The 22949-nt window shown below is 40.3% G+C and overlaps 1 protein-coding gene across 8 annotated transcripts in view; it reads right to left on the bottom strand.

Annotated features, from left to right (window-relative positions):
- The window catches only part of ATP8A1 (ATPase phospholipid transporting 8A1), a 214241-nt gene that overhangs the window by 104448 nt on the left and 86844 nt on the right, over positions 1–22949 (bottom strand). For all 8 annotated transcript variants that reach the window (XR_009449605.1, XM_059672319.1, XM_059672285.1 and 5 more), the window contains 6 exons: positions 20046–20118; positions 17360–17465; positions 15305–15387; positions 10050–10099; positions 8012–8081; positions 704–788 (listed from right to left, as the gene is read on the bottom strand). Coding sequence is in view for 7 of the 8 variants with exons in the window: in XM_059672319.1 (XP_059528302.1) it covers positions 704–788; positions 8012–8081; positions 10050–10099; positions 15305–15387; positions 17360–17465; positions 20046–20118 (467 nt within the window). In the remaining variant the exon portion in view is untranslated. The remainder of the gene's footprint in view (positions 1–703; positions 789–8011; positions 8082–10049; positions 10100–15304; positions 15388–17359; positions 17466–20045; positions 20119–22949) is intronic.

Here is a 22949-nt window from a genome sequence, read left to right as displayed (position 1 = left end):
CAACAAGAGTGAAAGTTAGATGGGAGGTTAGATGCAGCTCGGGCCACTGACGTTAAGTTTAGAGTTAAGGCTCTACAGATTCTTGTATCACCGAGCCTGATGTCTGTCGACTCTCCCTTCCTTTCATCTACCCTAGATCAGCTCCCTGAGGATATGCACTGTTCGTCCCAGGGATCACACATTCCCGTAGGATGGAGAAGCAGCATTGAGTATGTTTACCACAGATTCTCAGGCCTCACACAGAGGCTGGTGTGCGGCAGGGGCCTAAGAAAACTCTCGAGTTGAAACTGAATTGAGTAACTATTTTAATAGGTTATACAGGTTTATTTATTTCTTCTATTTTTTATTCAGATTAGAATATCCAGTTCTTTGCCTCTCGTTTCTTTTCCTTCTGCATTGCTTGAGATACAAAGTCAAGTATTTAAACTGTAAATAGTGCCCATTCTCGAAAGTGGACCAATTTATAGGCCCTGTGCCTACTACACCAAGGGGACAAAGTTTCTTAAAATTTTAATAAATACAGGAAAGCAAAATAAAAATAATGGGTGGGAATAGCATATAGCATGATGTAAATAATCAACCTTAATCATTATCTTGCTTCAGGAATCTCTAAGTAAAATAATAACAATGATCCCACAGGATATCAGTAGCCTATGACTTTAAAAACATATTTAATCATTTTTTATTACAATAGTACACTCACCTTCTGTAGCAAACTGCTCTAAATGTTTTAGGGTAATTTCTTTGTATTTTGAAGTCTCTGCCAGTCGGTCATAAATGACGGTGTCCTGGAAAACAAACAGAAGGTATAAACTTAAACTAAGTATTCTGAGTTCAATAAAGTTGTTGTTGGCAACATTATCTGTAGCAAATCCATATAAAAACAACCAATCACTTTCAGCATTGGTGTTTTTTTTTAAAAAAAATATATTTTATTGATTTTTTACAGAGAGGAAGGGAGAGGGATAGAGAACTAGAAACACTGATGAGAGAGACATCAATCAGCTGCCTCCTGCACACCCCCTACTGGGGATGTGCCCACACCTGAGGTACATGCCTTGACTGGAATCGAACCTGGGACCCTTCAGTCCGCAGGCCGACGCTCTATCCACTGAGCCTAACCGGTCAGGGCTCAGCATTGGTTTTAAAGCATAGAAGATTGCCCCTGAATAATACCATTTCCATAATGATAATAACGAATAAGGTTTTAGTCCAATATTTTCATCTTTCTCCTCTGAATAAATGTGTAGTCATTCCAACCTTCAAGATCTCATATTCTATCAACACTTCACCTTCCACATGCTGCAGGCTCCCCCACCTCCCACCCAGTCTCTGAAGGTTGTTCAGAACACGGCAGTGTTCACAGGTGCACAAGAAGAATGGTCCAGCCTCAAAACGTTAAATGCTGAAGAGCCTGCCCTGCTGCAACTTCCCAGGGCCTTTAAAATGCTACTGTGGCCTGACCGGTGTGGCTCAGTGGTTGAGCATCGACCTATGAACCAGGAGGTCAGGACTCGATTCCTGGTGGAGGCACCTGCTGGGTTGCGTTGTGGGCTCAATCCCCAGTGGGGGGCATGCAGGAGGCAGCCCATCAATGATTCTCTCATCACTGAAGTTTCTGGCTCTCTCTCCTTCTCCTTTCCTCTCTGAAATCAATATAAACATATTTTAAAAAATAATAAGATGCTACTGTGTGCGATGCATCTCTAAGGGGACTATATGGCTGTGCCAACTCATTCACTCCTAACCTTTTCGTGGTAACGGCACCTTTGATGGGACTGTGCTGACAGAAGGATTCTGAGAGACACGGGTCTAAATCCACTGAGCGGGCTGGCGGGTAGAGTAGGGAGAATCGTGGACACACCCAGCATCGCCACAGAGCTATGTACTTGCTGGGAGCCGGTCCATCCTTGCTGTTTCAAGGGACCTGGCATATATGGCATATGGTTCTTAATATGTTTGCTCACCTTCTTGGCGCTGTGTTTTAACCAAGGTCACCTCTCCAAGAAAGGTTGAATCCCCAGGTAGGGGTTTTTCCCTGAAGTCAGGGAGGGGATGAAACTCCTTAACTAAGTGCCAGGCGGGTAGTTAATCACTACAAACAATCATGCTTAAGCTACATAATCTTTACTCCCTGGAATGGAGATAAGAAACGCCCTAACCTTTGTAATAGAGATTGATAGGATTGAATCAACTGGTATAAATACAGATGTAACAAGACAGAAAGAGACAGAACTCAGGAGACAGAGCTTAGAACACAGAACTTAGAACACAGAACTTAGGAGACAGGGCTTGGAAGACAGGACCAAGAGAGACAGAGCCTAGGCACAGAACCTACACAGAACGTTCTCTAGAGACAGAAGAACTTCGCTGGAGAGAGCATGCTGGAGGATCCTGGACAGGGACTGGCCTCGGAGCCTGGAGGCGGAGCCTGGCGAGAGAGCATGGCAGGGGATCCTGGACTGAACCTGACTGCAGAGATTGGCAGGAGAGCCTGACTAGAACCTGGTGACTAAACCTGACTGGAGAACCTGGACAGAACCTCTCTGGAGATCCTAAGCAGAACCTCTCTGGAGATCGAGACCAGAACTTGGCTGGAGATCCTGGCTAGGCTGCTGATCAACTGAATGCTGTCTCCGTGTCATTCCCTCTTCGCCGACTCCGTCTACGCCTTTGGGAACCCCTGGACCTGCTGGGGTTGGACCCCGGCATGTACTTCTGACTGTGTCACTTCAGCTGGCAAACTCCATTTCCTCAGTCTGTAAAATCCAATTCCTGGATTCTCTTTAAAGCCCCTTTCTGCTTTAACTTCACGGACCACGTATGTTTCTCCAAGTCTTGCCCCTTTGCAAACTGCCTATTGTGCCTTCAGTTACTCTTTGGCCTGGGTTGAACATTTTAAGAATTTTAGTATTTGGCCTTCCTGGTTTTATTAGGCCAGGAAAAAATAAATCATTTACCTGCAATTACTTTCTCAGTGGTATTCCCCACGCCGGGGCCTCTGGTCTCAGGGCTGCGCTAGAAGCAGACTAATGGACGATGATTTAGAGCCCTTGGGAGCAGCAGAACCCAGTGACCTCAGAGCAGATGGAGTATTCCCGGCCTCAATTAGGAATTTCTTTTCATTTTTCAGTGGCGGGATGGGAAGGGGGGGCAAAGCAAAGGAAACGATAATTTCCCCGCATGGCTCCTTTCTGAGAATGAAAGGTATACCTTAGGAACTTTTTTTTTTTTTTCCAGAGACTAATGACATTTTCAATGAAATTAAAATAGGTCATTTTATTTTTTTTTTGGGGGGGGGGGGAGGAAGGGGGTATCAATTTATTTTATTTTTTCTTTCTACTTTTTTATTTATTTTTTAATTGTTTTATTGCCTAAAGTATTACAAAGAGTAGTACATATGTCTCTCTTTTTTTTTTTTCTCCCCTTGACCTTCTCCCGGCCTCCCATACCCCCCAGTGTCTTGTGTCCATTGGTTATGCTTATATGCATGCATACCAGTCCTTCGGTTGATCTCTTACCCCCCACTCCAACCCTCCCAGGCCATTTTAAAGCTAAGAAAATCTTGCCCTGACTGGTTTGGCTCAGTGGATAGAGCGTTGGCCTGCAGACTCAAGGGTCCCAGGTTCGATTCCGGTCAAGGGCATGTGCCTTGGTTGCGGGCACATCCCCAGTGGGGAGAGTGCAGGAGGCAGCTGATCGATGTTTCTCTCTCATCGATGTTTCTAGCTCTCTGTCCCTCTCCCTTCCTCTCTGTAAAAAATCAATAAAATATATTAAAAAAAATAAAGCTAAGAAAATCTTTTAAATGATTAAAATCATGTAAACAAAAATGATAATAGGGCTGGGGAGAGGAAATTCTGCAAAGCAGCCAAGCATTCTGGTGGGAGAAACTGATGCTCAGAACAGGAGAATTTCCTGCCTTCTTCAAGGCGTGGAGGAAAGCGGGGGACAGAACGTGACTCTCTGCACGAATCGTATGGCATGTCTTTAAGCGACAATCACAGTTGGCCATCCTTACATGTGAAAAGTAAATACGCAGAGATAATGTGTATTTTGTTTTCAGGTTAATTTATCAGTTGATAATTTTGTGTGGTCCCCAGGTGATGCTATAAATATCCAAATGGCCCTTGGCAGAGCAAGGGTTCCCCACCCTGTTCTAGAGGACCTCTTCAGGTGCGATCGTCTAATTCGCTAATTCCACTCCCACCCCTTCGACTCTGTCTAATCTAGAGTTTATTCCATTTACTGACGTTCTTTCTTAAATTTATTTATGGTTTCTAATTTATCTTACAGGTAGCCCATTCTCCCCTCCCCCAATTTATTTTTTAATATAAATAACTAGGAGCCTAGCGTGCGATTCAAAATCATGTGGCCCTGCCCACCCTCCGGTCCGGCCCTGCCTCGCTCTCTGGCCCTTGAAGCAGCTGCAGCCGCTGCTGATCAGGCCCTCCCCAACACAGGCAAGTGGAGGCCCCTGCCGCCCCGCCCCCCCACGCTGCACAGGCAACCTCCTGTCCAGTGCAGAGTCCCGGTTAATTAGTACATTTCTCTATTATATATATATAGATTGAAAATAAAAAATTATAATTTTTTTTATCACGTTGAACTCTAGACATCCTTTGCTAGTCTGGTCCATACAGATATTTCAACTGGAGTAAATTCATGCTCCGGTCTTGCTTTCTCCCTCTCTGCCTATTGGGTCTCTAACCCCCAGCAGAGGTTGGCATGAGCTTTTCTTAGCCTCACTGCATCACTGAGAAGCTCACTGCTGTCTTAAGCTTCAAGGAGTGGAAGTTGGCTCCCATCTGCATTTTACAGAAAGAACTATTTGCCACCTTCGCCCCACAGAAACCAATCTCCAGCCACTCCTTCCTGATTCCAAACCCAGGGCCTAGGACTCCCACCCCACTCAGCTCAAGCTTCATTTCAATGTACGGCTTTGACTTTCTATTCCTATTTGCTTTGAGCCTGATTTTGTCTTTTTTCTCCTCATACTGTTATCCATCACTGCCATGATATTGGAATTGAGGAAATACATCAAAGTATGAACAGACTATCTAGCTTGACTGGGAAATATTAGTGATGGATTCTTAATTGACTTCTATAATAATTAAAGCATAATATGCTAATTAGACCAGATGTCCTTCCAGACGACCTTCTGGACAAAGCCGGGGCGGCCAGAGGGAAGCCCGGGTCCTGGGTACCCGAGGGAAGCCAGTGCTGGCAGCTGGGGGAAGGAAGGCCTACTTTTGCACGAATTTTGTGTATCATGCTGCCGGGGTCCAACCCCAGCGGGTCCAGGGGTCCCCAAAGGTGTGGACGGAGTCGGCGAAGAAGGAATGACATGGAGACAGCGTTCAGTTGATCAGCAACCTAGCCAGGATCTCTAGCCCGGATCTCCAGCGAGGTTCTGTAGCCATGTTCCCTCGCTAGGTTCTCCAGCCAGGTTCTGTCCAGGCTCTCCAGTCAGGTTCAGTGTCCAGGTTCCAGTCAGGTTCTCCTGCCAATCTCTGTAGTCAGGTTCAGTCCAGGATCCCTTGCCATGTTCTCCCGCTAGGCTCTGTCTCTAGGCTCTGAGGCCAGTCCCTCTCCAGGATCCTCCGGCATGCTCTCTCCAGCGAAGTTCTTCTGTCTCTAGTTCTGTGTTCTAAATTCTGTCTGTTGTTGTCTTGTTGCATCTGTATTTATACTAGTTGATTCTAATCCTGTCAATTTCTATTACAAAGGTTAGGGCGTTTCTTATCTCCATTCCAGGGAGAAAAGATTATGTAGTTTAAGCATGATTGTTCGTAGTTAAAGGGGTTAATTACCCGCCTGGCACTTAGTTGAGGGGTTTTATTCCCTCCCTAACTTCAGGGGAAAATCCCTACCTGGGGATTCAACCTTTCTCGGAGAGGTGACCTTGGTTAAAACACAGCGCCAAGAAGGTGAGCAAGCATATTAAGAACCGTATGCCATATATGCCAGGTCCCTTGAAACAGCAAGGATGGACCGGCTCCCGGCAATCATGCCTCTTTAGTTTATTACTAAAGTACTATGTTGCACCTGTCACTGTTGATTATTCACTCTACCAAGGAATCATCTCCTCCAAATTTCAGTCCCCGCCCCCCACCCCATATCCTCTGAGTTTCACCTTTAGTCCTGCTCTCTTTTCATGTGATATTTTCTTCCTGTGAGTTCTCATCCATCTTCTGCTTTTAGTTTCCACCTACACTGTTATCTCCTAAGTCTGTATCAGCACCCCAGTTTTCCTCCCCCAGGAAATCCAGGTTATCTCTGCCTTATGGGCCAGAGGTTGCCCCCAACACTCTATCTTGGAAGTGGTATCAGTTAGTAAACTCAGCCAAGTAGAAATATGACAATAATCCTAGACCATCTCTTTCCTCATCACCCACATGTAATCAGTTACTTAATCCTAAATCTCTGTCCTCTCAGTCCTCTCTGCATCTGACTTGGTTCAGATCCTTATCAACTCTTGCCTGGACTATCATCTAATAGCCTCAATTGGTAACTCCATATACATCTCTTTCTTGTCTTAACTCATCTTCCTAAATGGCATCAGAACAATCTAGAAACAAACATAAAAGTTCTTGGGCATCAAAAAACCTATGAGCTAACTCACCTTTCCAGCCTTACATTCTGCTGTTCTCTGCCAAACTACACGCAGTTCTCAAATGTTCCTTGCTGTTTTATACGCTTATGCCTTTTTAATATTTAACCACATTTCATAGCCAATTTGAAAATGGGGAAAAACAATGCAATGAGCAAGTTAATGTTTGCCAACGATGTCCATGATTATTCAAAAAGGAAATCCAGTGTTTTTATTTTGTATTCAATGCTTTAATTCCCCAAACAAAATTTCTAGGTAGATTACTCAAACCTAAGCAGGACAAAATGTGAGTTGGGTATACTGAACTGGACACTTTTACATCCTCCATTCAAAGTGAGAGGTCTTAAAGGCTCCCTTTATCCCCTCATCATTGAATGTTACTATGGAGATGCAGACGGTCTTTACAATATGCCTTAATATTGTATCCTCATCTTCTCTTTATATATATTTCTCTGACTAGTCTTAAGCTCCTGACAAGTCTTGGGTCTTATCTTCCTACATCCAAATCCATTTCAAAGTCTAGTAGATAAAATGTACACAACAAATAAATGTTAATTGTTTGGATCAACAACCAAAGGAATTCCAAGACTAAACTCATGAGACACCACGAAGTAGTTCTACCAAATGCTTTAAAACCAAGGCATTGAAAAACACTCTCAACAGGAATTAAGTAAGACGCTTGGGCTTCGTAATAAGGTCAATTTCCAAGTTCCATGGAATTTTAAAGTGAGGTTTTTTTATTATATTCAAAATTGCAAAGTTCCAAGTTGGTACGTTACCTGACTAGTCCAAGTAGACTAAGGTATCTGAAAAGGATAATTCAGAAGGAAAATACCAATTTTAAGAACAACAAAAAAGGCTCTGGTCAGAATGACCTATTGCTGTTTCTGGCAATCTAACCTGCCAACATACCAAAGCCAACCAATAGTTAAAAATTCTGTTATAATTTAAAACAATGCAAGACAAATAGCGATCACCAAGTGAAGAAATTATAGCAGTAATTCTGATCCAATCCACATCCCCCCCATTTCAGTGGTCTTTAAAAATTAAAATTCAAATTGGTGTGGATCACTACCTTTCTAATACAATTTAAGAATATTTTCTGTATTTAAGTGTCTCTTATCTTCTTTATGTAATATAAACCTTAAATGCTATGTATCAAAAATCAAATTACATGAATAACCTAGGCCAAATTTTTTTAAAGTACCAAACTGACCCAGAAGGAATTCCACATTGCACCAGAAGAGACCAAACACTATTACTATAAAACACCAACGAAAGTGGACGTCAGCAACTTCATGCTACACATCTGTGTTACATTTCCACAGCAGAATGCTTAACATAGACATTATAAGCCATCATCAATCAAACCTGCAAAAGACAAAAATAAAAACTTACAGCTCCTTTGCAGTAGAGTCGTAACTTCCCGGATGGAGTGCGAACGATCACCGACATTCTTTTCCTGGTGCTGGAAGAAAAGGTTTTCCATAACATGTCATCATCCTGAGAACACGCATCGCTATGTCTGTCATGCCTCATATACTTTAATGGTCACACCGAAAACATCAATGTGACCAAAATGTGGCCACGTATACAAACCATCCCCTGGGTGTGCAGCTGGGTGCCTCGGAAAGTTCCTTTACGTTTTTCAAGGCCGCAGGGTACCATCCGCTGCCCTGGAGGGATAATTTACGAAACAGCTCCCTAGACACCTGCTGGAGTTAGTACCCACCAGGGTAGAGGAGCGCTCTGGTTCAATGTGTTCAGATTAAAGAACAACTACATTTAAGCCAGCATGTTTTAGGATGAACTGTATGTCACTAAAAACAGAAATGACAGTCTCTCCTCGCCACTGCACGGAATGGCTCAATCCAACACCTGCTTTTCAACCTTCCTCTGAGCTGACTTTGCAGCAGTTTCTCACACAGGTGACCAGGATCGCCCCGGAATCATCCTCTTCCGCTGGCTCCGTGCCATTATCCTCTGCTTCTCTAACCACAAAGCAGTCTCATGGCCAATTCCCCCCTTTTTCTAATCAACCCTTAAATTTGGAGTTACTCACGGCTCAATCCTCGGCCTTTCTTGTTTCCCTCATTCTCTATTTTATATCCAGCCGATCCAACTCATCTCCATGGCTTTGGGCACCATTGACAGGCCCACGAATACAGAGTTTCTATTTCGCCCACTGGCTTCTCTTTCATGCTCCTGGCCATCATACCCAGCTGCCTGCCTCGGACACCTCCATTTGTGTATCTCACAGGCATGTACAATTCAAACATGTCACCTGCCACATCTATTCCTATTGCTGTACCTGCCACCTGTGTAAACAGTACCTCTGTCTACCCAGCTATTCATGCCTGAGACTCTAATTCCTTCCTCCTTTCCCCTTCCACATCCAATCCATCCCAAAGTCCCCCTGACACTCCTCAAGGTACCTGGGTTCTATCAATTTCACTTTATTTTCACTACTATCAGCCTAATTTAAACCACCAATGTTTCTCAAGGAGCCTGTTTTAATACCACCTTATTCACCTTTTTCCCTTTCACCCTTACGCCTACCCCCATCACCCTTAAGCATCCCACAAAAGCCTAACCTCCCAACCTTGCTTTCTTTTTCTTCGTGGCACTAACCACTTAGCATAGGGCTTATAAGTGTATGCTAATAAACGAACATATCCACATGCTAATGGATAGGCTATTTATAAATATTTTATAGATATAATACAAGGGAGCGTAGGAAAAACAGCCACTTTGCCCTGTGAATGGCGGTGAAACCTTTAAAGGCCCTTCTGTCTGTAGCTGAAGACTATTTGCCCCAAGAATGTAGGTCAGCTGGGAAACGAACTAGGCATGTGGGAATAAAAAGCCTACAACCCAGATATATCACTGATGATAACAGAAGGCCTTCAGTATTTGACGTTAAGAAATGAAGTGAGTAGAATAATCTCATTGCTTTCTGCTCTTTCCCACTAGATAGTGACTGGGTTGATGCCTAACAGAGACATGGATATGTTTTCCGGAATCCCACAGACGGTTAGGTTTAATGAGCACATAATTAGAGTGGTGGGATCTTGACTCTGATTCATCTTCACTCCACATCAATCTTGGTCCCTCTAAGTACAACACTGTTTCCAGATCATTAGCCGCGAGACTCCTGGTCCTGTACCCCACGGCTGTGATGCAGACAGTCACGCTGAAAAATAGTTTTACACTATCTTCAGGCATCCTATCTTGCAACATTCTGAAGGAGGCTGTTTCTGATTTATTTCCAGCTATGAAAATTAAACACTGCACCAAAGATTTTAATGTAATATTTTGTCTAAATAAGTTCAGTTAAAGAAAATAAAGCACACTTCCTTACTTATTTAAAAAGGGAAAAATAACAATAGACAGACGTTTATCTTATGCACACAAATCACAGAGCAGATGTTTTTACCTGGTGAACTCCAGGACATTGAGCAATTCGTATCTCTCTTCTTGCCCCAGCTATAAAGAAAAGGAGTTTATGATCACATACAGTTGGAAGTTTCTTTGCCTTCTTGGAAATTTAGTCATGAAATTTTAATGTAAGAAATGTCAACACCAACAAATCGTCCCTTTTGAAATATATCATCTTTTATTGAACTTACTGACTTCAGGTTAAGATGGAAGATTGAACACTGCCATTTTTTACTTATTGACAGATTTCAAGAGAGAGAGAGAGAAACGTTAAGTTGTTGTCCCACTTATTTATGTATTCATGGGTTGGTTCTTGTATGTGCCCTGACCATGGATTGAACCTGCAACCTTGGCATATTGGGACGATACTCTACCAGCGGTTCTCAACCTGTGGGTCGCGACGATCGGAAAACACATATAGCATATCAGATATTTACATTATGATTCATAACAGTAGCAAAATTACAGTTATGAAGTAGCAACGAAAATATTTTTGTGGTTGGGGGTCACCACGACATGGGGAACTGTATTAAAGGGTCGCGGCATTAGGAAGGTTGAGAACCACTGCATCTAGCCTGAACATTCACACTTAATTTCCATCCTTCCCAAAGCCCCACTAAAAGGACAGTAAACACTTAAAGAGAAAGACAGGAAAAAAAACAAAAAACACAATAGCAAAAATTTGAAAAGAGCTCAATGAGTGGTATCTTACTTAGCAGAAACAGGAAGGTCAAATGCCACAGTAGCCACAGAAAAGCTGGGAACCAACCTGATTTGTACCACATCATCCTTCAAAGTCTATGGAAATGAAACACCAGACAGCTCTCGGACTATGAGGTAAAAGGAGGGGCCTAAAATAGGGAGGACTAGATAGGAGCTACTTGAAAAGAAGCCCAAACACTGGCCCTTCCTGCACTAGCAGGAGACTGGGGTGAAAGAGGACCTTTCATCTAGAAGTGGACGGGCACAGCTGACGATACGTCATTGTCATCCTGATGCTGGATGCTGGGCCTTAATGCCCCGACTCAGTCAGCTCCCTACACTGTGCAGCCAGATCTTTCCAGGCAGAAATTGGAAGGTGACTCTCTGGAGAATCCAACAAACCGAGAGAAGTCCTAGAGCTACAGCTATCACAATTCCCCAAACTAACCCTACGAGACCACCATACCAGGAGGCTCATTGTTGACAAATACTCTTATGCTCAGAACTGCCACATCAGCTTTCACGTTCCTCATTCTTAACCAAGAGGATCCCAAAGATTCATAGATATCTACAGAAAGCTGTTAACATGGAACAAAGATACCCAAAGGCAAAGGCAACACTGGATGTCGGCCCATGGAGAGCCAGGTTCTGGGTTTCCTGATGGGCATGGGCTGGGGGGGATGGGGAGATGTGAGCAGGTCCTGATGCCTGGTCACTTGGTTTCAATACCAGATGGAAGTGGCTTGACATATGCTTCATAGGTGGCACTTTCTGTTCTGTCATCGAAATTATACTGCAGTGGCTTCCTGATGGCATGAAACTTGTTGCAGTCCTTTATACTCTTGAAAATATTGCTGCCTTAGGCAGTATATGCTTCTTCTTCTTCTTCTTCATATTATTATTATTACTACTAGGAGCTTGGTGCACGAAATTCATGCACAGGTGGGATCCCTAGGCCTGGCCAGCAATCAGGGCCAATCAGGTTCCCCGTCCCAGCCCAGGGCCTGCCAGCTGGGGGAAGGGGCCAACCGCCACTGCGGCAAGTGGGTGGTGGGCTGATTGGGGCCTGCTGGCCGGGGGTGGAGGGTGGGGAGTGGAAGGTTGGCCGGCAGGCTCCATTGATGATTGGGGCCTGCAGGCTGGGGGCAGCTCCTGCATCTGGCCCCTGGTGGTCAGTGCACGTCATAACCACTGGTTGTTCCATCATAATGGTTGCTTAGGCTTTTATATCTATAGATTATTATTATTATTATTATTATTGTTGTTGTTATTATTCCTCACCCAAGAACATTTTTCCATTGAGTTTTTTTAGAGAGAGTGTAAGGGATGGGGAGAGACAGAGAGAAACATTGATGTCAGAGAGACACATCGATTAGTTGCCTCCCACATGCCCCTGATCAAGGCCAAGCCTGCCACCAAGGTATGTGCCCTTGACCAGAATTGAACCTGGGATCTTCAGTACGTGGATGGAGGCTCTATCCACTGAGCCAAACCAGCCAAGGCCAGTATATGCTTTTTAATGGACCCATGAAGACAATGTTTGAAACAGTAAGCTTGCTTGCAACAATTCTTATCTTTTTGTGATTAACATGTATACCCTGTATGCTACTCTTTGGTGGTATAGGAGGAGATTGGCCTTACTGTTCTACATATTACAGCTCTGGCCAAAGAGCTGGTATAGTCTACCATATACCATATATAAGGGATGCTGTAATTAAATGTTGGTCATTTTTCCTAAGTAGAAAATGAGAAATTTTGAAAAATAACATTTGAAAGTCAATGTTTAGTTATTGGTGAAGCATGCTTTCCCCAAAACAATTATCACAGCCAAAAACAACTGCAGTGACAGTTTAAGCATTTACATTCTGGTGAAAACTATTGTTTCATTAAATTGTTATGCATGTAAATTTATTTTTTTATGTCTATTCTTTTTGTGAATTAAATAAAAACTTCAAAGAACTATCATTATTCCTCTCAGAGAAATAACATAAGTATGACATGCATGAAACAAAAACAGCATACTACTAAAAAAGAAATATTGACAGGGCAAAAAAAATTTTTGGAAATCAAAAACATGATAGGGAAAATGAAAAAAAAAAATCAATAGACGGGCAAGAAGACAAAGTTGAGGAAAACTTCCAAGAAGTAGAACAAAAAGGCAAAGGCCTGAAAAGAAATAAAAGATTAGTTCAAGAATTCTAAAGAGAGCAGAGCAAAAAGAAGGAAGGAAAATGAAATCATTCAAGAAAGTTTTTTAGAACTGAGGAATGGCCTATCAATCTACAAATGGAAAAGGGTCCAGTGCTCAGTAAAATGGGTTAAAATGTTCCCACTAAGGCACAGGATCGTGCAATTTCAAAACTCTTAGGACAAAGGAGATCCTACAATCTTCAGAGAGGGGGCGGGGGCAGGGCAAGTGACAAAATATGTGGAATCACGATGGGTTCTGATTTCTCAACTAGGTGTGCTGGAAGCCAGAAGACAGTGAAGCAATCAAAATTCTTAAGGAAAATGATTTCCATCCTGAAATTCTATTTTCAGGCAGACTATCAACTATTAGGCACCATGGTAGGATAAAAAATGTTTAGACTTGAAAGGACTAAAAAAACAAATAATTCCCCTTGTATCGCTTCTCAAGAAACCACTAAAGAATGTGTTCCACAACAAGGAAAGAGTAAACCAAGAACAAGGAGAATGGGCTTTAGGAAACAGGAGATCCAGCACAGACTAAAGGTAAGTAAAGGGAATACAGGACAGTGACCCCAGGGTGGCAACTGTAAGACTGTGAACTGTCAGCCAGGGCATCTGAGAGCCCTGCAAGGCAGGGGCTGGGCTTGCTGAGGGCTATCAGAACTGTGTCATCTCCTTCCGTGACAACTTTTTAACCTGATGAAACTCACAGATCATGTGCCCCATCAAAACAAGGGAGTTCCCTGAGAGAGAAGACTTGAGATATAGGAAAAGTCCTAAACAGGAGAAAAATCTAAAGGAATGTCAAATGCCAGAGAAGCAGCCTTAGAGCTAAACTGGCCCAGACCAAGGAGAATGGAGGACTTCAAGAAGGATGCCTCAAGAATGGATTAGCTAACGGACAGGTTATCTGATAAAGGTGTGCTAAGAAGGTATAGAGACAATCAGCAATAGGTAGAAAGAAAAATAAGCAACTGAAAAATGTAGGCATTTAGCTTTAGGAAATAAAAGGAAACACATTTTCGGGAAACAATTTTAGGTGAAACAAAATTAAAACAAGAAAATATTGACTATAGCAATGGTCAGCTATGAATATCACTACAGGTGTAAAAATATAAACACTAATTGATGAGTTATAATGATATAATTTATATACAATAACGTACATATTCCTTAAATGTATAGTTCAATGAAATTCATATAGTTTGACAAAGGCATACTTGGTGTAATCACCCCCTCAAACAAGATACTGAATATTCTCATCACCCCATAAATTCCTTTGTGCCCTTTTCCAATCTCCTCCCTGACTCCGAGGCAACCACTGATCTGAATTCTATCACCACAAATCACTTCTGCCTGATTTTGAGCTGCATATAAATGAAACTAAAGAGTATGCACTCCTTTGTGCCTGATTTTTTCTCAACGTAATGATTTTGAGATTTATCCATGCTATTGATGAATCATTAATTAATTCCTTTTTATTGTTTAGATATCCTATTGTATTAGCATATCATAATCCGTTTATCCATTGTCCTACTGATGGACATTTGGTTTGTTTCCAGTTTTTGGCTACCATGAATAAAGCTGCGAAGAACATTCCATTAGACATCGTTTTGTGGACATAGCTTTCATTTTTCCTGGGTAACTATGAGAACCAGTTCTGCGTTAGGTGCAAGTTTACTTGTATTAGAAAACTCTAAAAGGTTTTCCAAAGGGATTGCATCATATTGTGAGTCTACTAGCAATATCTGGGTGCTCCACTTCCTCTCTATTCTCATTAACATTTGGTGCAATGGTTTTTATTTTAGCCCTTTTGGTGATATGCAGTGGCATCTCATTGTAATTTTAATTTGCTACTGATCAAGGCCAAGCCTTATCTTATCTTTTTGTGATTAACATGTATACCCTGTATGCTACTCTGTGGTAGTCCCTAATGACTAACAATGCTTTTTCATGGGCCACTGATACATCTTCTTTTGGGAAATGTTTTAAATCTTTTGGCCATTTAATAAACTGGGTCTGATTACTTCTTTAACCAAAAATTGTAATACAAATATAATAATATTGGGAAGATACGGTGAGTCAGAAGAGCTAAATCCTCACTTAACATAATAAAACAGAAAGTCAATAGACATGTATAATATTGAAGAAATTATATTAATCACAGGTATCATTAATCACATACACTCTTTGAAAATATGAGATGTATAAATGCCTGAAGAAAGAGATAAAGTAACAGAAGGTGGTTGCCTCTAGAGTAGGGAACCTCTATTTTAAAACAAGCCGTTTGGTATTATTTTATCTTTAAAGTTATACATGGTTTACTTTGATGAAAAAAAGACTTAAAAATAAATAACTTACTGAATTTATAATCACTGAGTCAGGTGTTCTTCCAGTGAAAACAAAATTCAATTGCTTGGCTGCTCTGACCAAGGCTCCCTCATCTGTTTTGGGAAAATAGGTGAAAGCAAATACATGGTGATATGAAAATTATTCCCAGGACAAGAGAAATACATCACTGTAATATACTTTGCTGTTTAATTTTTTTTAATATATTTTATTGATTTTTTACAGAGAGGAAGGGAGATAGAGAGTTAGAAACATCGATAAGAGAGAAACATCGATCAGCTGCCCCCTGCACATCTCCCACTGGGGATGTGCCCGCAACCCTGGTACATGCCCTTGACCAGAATCGAACCTGGGACCTTTCAGTCCGCAGACCGAGGCTCTATCCACTGAGCCAAACCGGTTTCGGCTGCTGTTTAATTTTTAAAGTAATATATATTGTATTGATTTCAGAGAGGAAGAGAGAGGGGGAGAGAGAGAGAAACATCAATGATGAGAATCATTGATTGGCTGCCTCCTGCACGCCCCACACTGGGGACTGAGTCCACAACATGGGCATGTGCCCTGACCGGGAATCGAACCGTGACCTCCTGGTTCATAAGTTGACGCTCAACCACCGAGCCACCTCGGCTGGGTGCTGTTTAATTTTTAAAGCATTAAAATTCTTCTTATTCTGGCTCCTGTTATGCAATCTATTTACTTTAACATTATATAACAATGCCAAAGGAATGAATATAATAATCTGAGATAAGTATAAACCCAGAGTCCTGTTTTTGGACATTAAGACTCAGTCTTTTTTTATTTATTTATTTATTTTATTTTTTAAAATATATTTTATTGATTTTTTACAGAGAGGAAGGGAGAGGGATAGAGAGTTAGAAACATCGATGAGAGAGAAACATCAATCAGCTGCCTCCTGCACATCTCCCACTGGGGATGTGCCCACAACCCAGGTACATGCCCTTGACCAGAATCGAACCTGGGACCCCTCAGTCCGCAGGCAGATGCTCTATCCACTGAGCCAAACCGGTTTCGGCAAGACTCAGTCTTATTTGTAAACAAGAATGAAAATGTACATGTACCTCTTGGTCTAGCATATTTTCTAGAAAAACCTTTCTCAAAATGAATGACACAAAACTGCCTTCTTACATTTTAAGTTTTTCCTCCTATAACATTGATTGTAGAAAAACTAATGCTACTAATTGAAAATTTGACTTAAATGAATATTAATGAATGGATGCTTGATTTTTTCATATATTAGTTATTGTCATCACCATGCTACCTTAAAACTTCTTGTTGCTGAGGGTAGGGTGTGGGGTAAGAGAATGTTCACGTAGTTTCTATCCCAACAATGTGAGATGTAACATTTCTTACACTTAGAAGGAATTGGGTACACTCTACTAGGTTATAGCTACTGGTTTAGAATACAGTTTAAAATACATTTAACAAAGTTCCCCAAAATGTGTTCCTTCTTTCCCAAAACCTTATAATAATTGGATTGACTATTTACTCAAATTTACATTGGAAATAGGTCTAAAATTAAACTCAAGAATTAACTGTGCTAATACATTATTTTATGGAATCCCTTCAAATGTGTAAATCACCCTCATCCAAATAAATACACAACAATTTATTATCGATTATCATTCCCCAAAGAGGGAAGCAAAGTTGGTGTTCTAAAATGCAGACTATTTAGGCAAACAGATCTTCCTTTTCTGTCTGCTTATGTGCAAAAACAGTTTTTGACTAAGTTTTTTTTTGAAAAGAAGGGAGAATTACTATATGCATATAAAAAAATACTTCCGCTTATTTGAGTTTTGTTATTCAAATTTCTGTATGTTATGTCATCTTACCAAAATGATATAAACAAAGTTTTATATTTTAACATATAGAAATATTTAATTCCAAGAGCCAAGGTTTGCCTAATTAGTCAATGATTTTTTTTTTATCTAAAAAACATAAGTTGGTTATTTTAATTTTTCAAATTAAATTGATTTTTTTCTTGACAATCTCAAATTTCAGAACAGTTTTCCACTGGGAAAAAATACATCACAATTGCGCCATTTGCACCTGGAGATGCTGCCTGGTAAATAAGCTCATCGCCGTCTCGCTCTGGCACTGCTGTGTGACAGACTGCCATCATGGTGAGAAACTCGCAGATCACAGGTGCGGTTGGCTGGAAGGAATAAAGCTACATTAGACCTTCTCACTTAAACACTCTGCCGCTCATGACCGCAATATTCCTTCATGCCCATCTATTAAGAGTGTAGCTATTAAATATCGAAGGTATGAGGTTATAGCTAAGAAGACACCATCACTATGAAGAAAAAATATTTTTAACTAAAATCATTCATTCTTGTACTCTCTCATTCATTTTTAAACATTTATACAAGACAACTCTGTGTTGTCAAATAGAAAGAGTACAGTGAAAAAAGTGGCTATGGTCAAATACTGGGCTTAGAAGACAGAAGGGAAAGTCTAAAATGTTCTTGATCTGGTTCTAACTCCTGACCAGATTTAATTCTTTTTCTTTTTTTTTTTTTTTACAGAGAGAGGAAGGGAGAGGGAGAGAGAGATAGAAACATTGATGAGAGAGAAACATCATCGATCAGCTGCCTCCTGCACGCCCCACACTGGGGATTGATTCCACAACTCAGGCATGTGCCCTGACCGGGAATCGAACCAGAGACCTCTTGGTTCATAGGTCAGTGCTCAACCACTGAGCCACACTGGCCGGGCCCTGACCAGATTTAAATTTTAGGCCTCTCATCTTACTGTGGTTCACTATTTTAGGTTTGGGTGATGATGGCAGGGGATTCCTCTGTAATTCCTTGTCCTCCCTCTCTCCAAAACTGGCAACCTTAACTGACAGTTTTTTCCAAATAAAGAAATGACTGAGCAGTTCCTATGTACAATGGACTCGTGTGACCCAAGGAAGACATGAAAGTGAATCCTTTCTGCAAGGAGCTTCATTTATAGGAGAAAAGAAGCCAGATCTCACATCAAACATCTGCCTGTCTGGCTCTTGATGAAGAAAAATGTCATTCAAATTAATAATAATAAAAAAAAATTCTCTATGCTGTTGGACCAAGAATAAAAGAAAACAGCCCGGCCAGTGTTGCTCAGTGGTTGATCATCCACCCATGCACCAGGAGGTCACTGGTTTGATTCCTGGTCAGGGCACATACTCTGGTTGTGGGCTGGGTCCCCAGCAGGGGGCGTACAGGAGGCAGCCATTGATGTCTTTCTCTCATTGATGTTTCAATCTCTCACCCTCACCTTTCCTCTCTCTCTAAAATCAATAAAAACATATTAAAAAAATAGAAAACAAAAAGTGAAGTGATTGAAAAACTAAATCAAATTATTATTTGAGAAAACTGTGTTCAAGTGACAATAGACAGAAGACACATGGTCCCTGCCCGGTGAAGCTTCGACTTGCGGGGAAAACAGAACACAGATAAACATACATGTGTAACCTATTTATGGAGTGAAAAGGGCTACAAAGAAGAGAGCGTGCAAACACACGTAATGTGATTGGGGTGAGTTTGTGGTTGTTCTGAAGGTAACGCGATATGTAAGCCGGTGAGGTTGTAGCTTCATGAGAAACTGAGCAGAGAGTTTTCCATCAAACAGGAACCTACTATGACTGAAAAGACCCTAAGGAAGGAAATAATGAAGCGTGTTCGAGAACCGAAAGGCAAACTAGCGGGGCCTGGGGAAAAAGAAGGGACGAGCGGCTCCGAGTGAGGGTGGGACAGGCAGGCCCCGCTCATGTAACTCGTTGTCGTTAAGAGGGAAACCAGACAATGGTTTTGCACAGGGAAGCGGTGGGACTGATTTCCGCCTGCATCACGGCAGCTGTCTTGTGCAACCGAAATTGGGAGAAGTGAAAAGGAAACCAAGGAGAATGGTTAGGAGGCATTCCCGTAATTCACACAGGGGATGCTGGAAGTCTGGCCTCAGGGAGTGATCGAGAGAATAAAGACGACATTTGAGACATATTCATAAGTCAGAATTGACAAGGACTCGGTGACTCCATTGATTGGAGATGGAGGGACAAGGAAGTGTCAAAAGCAACCCTAACGTTCCTAGAAAGAAAATTAAGTCAGGTCGTGGTGTAAGTTACTGAACCTGAGGGCACTGGAGGGAAGAGGAGGTCTAGGTCTAGGTTTTGTGGGTCCTGAAGTAATATTCTGTTGCAGGCTCTCTTAAGAAAAAAGGATATAAAAATAGCCATACAAACACATTACAAGAGCTCCATCCGGAGGCACAGGTGGTAGGTTCACCCGTTGTCAGAGGGAGCATGTTGTGCACATATTGAAGCAACTGTGAGAAAAAGTTCTGGGGTTTAAACTCCAGGAAACCCTACCACCTACTCTGATGAAATTTTAGTGCCCATGACTTGATAAAGATGTCCATAGTTCTTAATGTATATATTTGGCACTGGCCTATCATTTTGAGCAGGTAATTCATTCCTACAGATATTTTGAAATTGTTAATAGTGAGTTCTTTCAAACAAAGGGGGTTCTAATATTATTTAACATAAGACATTGTTACAAGATAGAATACTGATAATGATAATAGTAAAACTAAATATCTAATAACCATGTTGGCCAAGTTTAAAAAACTAGCAACAGATTTCAAAATTTATTAAAAATAATCACAGAACTTAATACATAAACAGGGAAGATAATTCAGGAAAATGTTCATTAGTTTTCACTCACTAATTAAAATATAATGATTTTATATCACTTACATGATTATTTTGGAGATTTTCCAGCAACGATGAATCATTAAATGTTTTTTCGTCTCCAAACTGTGAGCTCTGCCTACAGGGGGAAAAGAAGGAGCAGACCTGGTTTAATTATAGCAGCTCACTGAACTATTTGTAACTTTTTAAATAAATAACTATGCCTGCAAACCTTTAATAAATATAATTTAGAGTGCATTAATGAATACGGCATCACAAATTTCATGAATAAGTCAGAAAATATAATCAAGCGTTGTGAAATATGACAGACTTTCGTAGCATAAAGAAAATAGTATTTTATCGTTAATTTTCCTGGAGTGAAATTACATTGTAGCCAGTGATGTTTTAAAATTTTAATTTAAAAAGTGTAACAAAGCTGCTAAAATACCAGGAATTGAATTTCTTCTACTTCTATAATTTTTTTCAAGTTTTAAGAATTCTGAGATAAAGTTATTATTAAAAACAATACTGATGAATACTTTTACCATAGCCTATGAGAAATCTTTATTTGTAGTAATTAACACCACACGATTATCATATGCAATATAAAAATATGAATAAACTACATATTTCATCATCACTAACAAATATCTGACATGCTTCCATACATATCACATGTGTTGTGTAGACTGAGGAGAAAAATCACAAAGGTGTATGGGATTCCTTAGTGCTGGACTATCTTCAGGTCAGCAAACACATGATGCACGTCAGAAGAAACAAACGGAGTCGGAATGGCCTCTGTAATCTAGCTATTATTAATCTTGGCAATGAAATTTAATATAAAACTGTGGAAATTCAAAAGAACAAGGACCATTTAGTTGGGAATGTCAAACCTAAAGGGTATACTTTGCAATGTTCAGTGAAAATATATAGATCTAAGCTTGTGTACACTGAAGAAAATTTCAGAATTAGTTCACTGAGGAAAAAAATATGTTCAATATTAAATGACTATAAACGAGAAAGTTTTAAATCACTATCTTTATAGGTTTCAAAGAGCATTATCTATGTCAATGTGCCAAGTAGCAAGAGTTTCATAATTTTAAAGCCAGCAGTTTAAAAGGGAAAATCACTGGAGAAAAAAGAATTTAAATAACTGAACATATACAATACCCCATGAAACATATTTTTCCCCAAACCAAAAGAGGATGTTAGAACATTTATAATGAAATGCATCTATATTTACATGTAGTATTATTGATCTATTAATTCTCAAAATTATAATACAACTTTATTAACATGTAGTAGGTTAGAATTCTCAAAACATCCCTGGAAAGCAGAATCAACACATTATTATAATTATTATTATTCCTCCTCCTCTAGTTTTAAAGATGGAGAGAAAAATCCAAGAACTTTTAAATGACTTATTAACAGGGAGACAGAAAAATATAACACACATTTCTATTCCAAATAGTATCATTTCTTAAAAATAGTTTATTATTTGGGGTTCCATAAAATCTTCCTATTATTAAACAATTCATGAATTGTTCCTAGTTATACTTTCCCACTTACTTGTTAGATAAATTGAATTGTCAAGGAACATTCACAATAACATCTTGCATATGGAGGTCTACTTTGTTTTCAAAGAATTCCAGACTGAAAGCCTTTGTAAATCTGAAGATTTGTCTTGTTAACCCTTTGTACGCCATGAGCGTCTACGGAGTGTGGGGATGGTTTCCGTTTTGGATGCGTGGCAGTTAACTGGTTAATCTCACTAGTAATTCTTTCATCTTATAAATCACAGCCAACATAACTGATATAACTTTCAAATGTATTTACAACAAATAACACCAGATACGCAATTGAAATATTCACATGGACACATCACGTCTTCCATTCACCAATGAAGGCTTCACCATGGATAATGCTCCATAAGAACTCTTTCAGAAAGTGGCTTCCTTTCCAAGACCATAAAAACATAAACAATTCATCTGCTAATAACATGGCCTGGGTGGGTAATTCACCACCGCTCTCCAAAATCTTACATAGCATTCACTTTTAGTAAACGTAAACAGATAAAACTAAGAAGTGCATGTCACTTCAAAATAATAACCAACTGCATTATAAATACAAGTAGTACTTTAAACAGTAAGTTGACAAAACTACGTGAATTTGCAAACTGCTGACAAATAAAAATGCAAGTCAATATCAACGTTTTGTTAAATTTTTCCATAGAAATTTTCAAGTGGCACTTTTCTCACCAGGAGACAAAGAAATAATGGTGTTTTGCAAGAAGCAATAAGAGAGGGAGTGGAACTCTAAGGTAAGACAACATGAGCAGGTAGCCCACAACATCACATAACTGGTAGCTTCTTGCAGCCTGATTTAAAAGCTATTATACCTTATAAATAATTATTTCCTGTTCATACAAAAATGAAGAGTCCTCAGAGCAATAAAAGTTAACAGAAAACTCAGAAGGCATATGGCTTAATTGGTATTAGCTATTTTCATACATGACAGCATGGATTATGACATTTTTTAAAATTCATGTTGACAAGAAAGTCATCAGAAAAAAAAGAGTTGGATCTACACTTTTCACCTTGAACTAAAATAAACTTCAGATGGATGAAAAATCTAATAAAAGTACCAAAGATGCCCTAACCGGTTTGGCTCAGTGGATAGAGCGTCGGTCTGCAGACTCAAGGGTCCCAAGTTCGATTCCGGTCAAGGGCATGTACCTTGGTTGTGGGCACATCCCCAGTAGGGGGTGTGCAGAAATCGATGTTCCTCTCTTATAGATGTTTCTAACTCTCTATCCCTCTCCCTTCCTCTCTGTAAAAAAATCAATAAAATATATTTTAAAAAAAGTACCAAGGAATGGAATACTTTTTTAAAAAAAAGTAGAAAATGCCTAAGTTCAGAAAACAAAAACAGATAAATCTTACTGCATAAAGCTAAAACATTTCTGCGGAG

Source organism: Myotis daubentonii, chromosome 1, assembly GCF_963259705.1.
Source record: "Myotis daubentonii chromosome 1, mMyoDau2.1, whole genome shotgun sequence".
Taxonomy (NCBI): Eukaryota; Metazoa; Chordata; class Mammalia; order Chiroptera; family Vespertilionidae; genus Myotis; species Myotis daubentonii.
The sequence above is the reverse complement of the archived record's forward strand: the minus strand, read 5'-3'. Positions and strand labels throughout refer to the sequence as shown.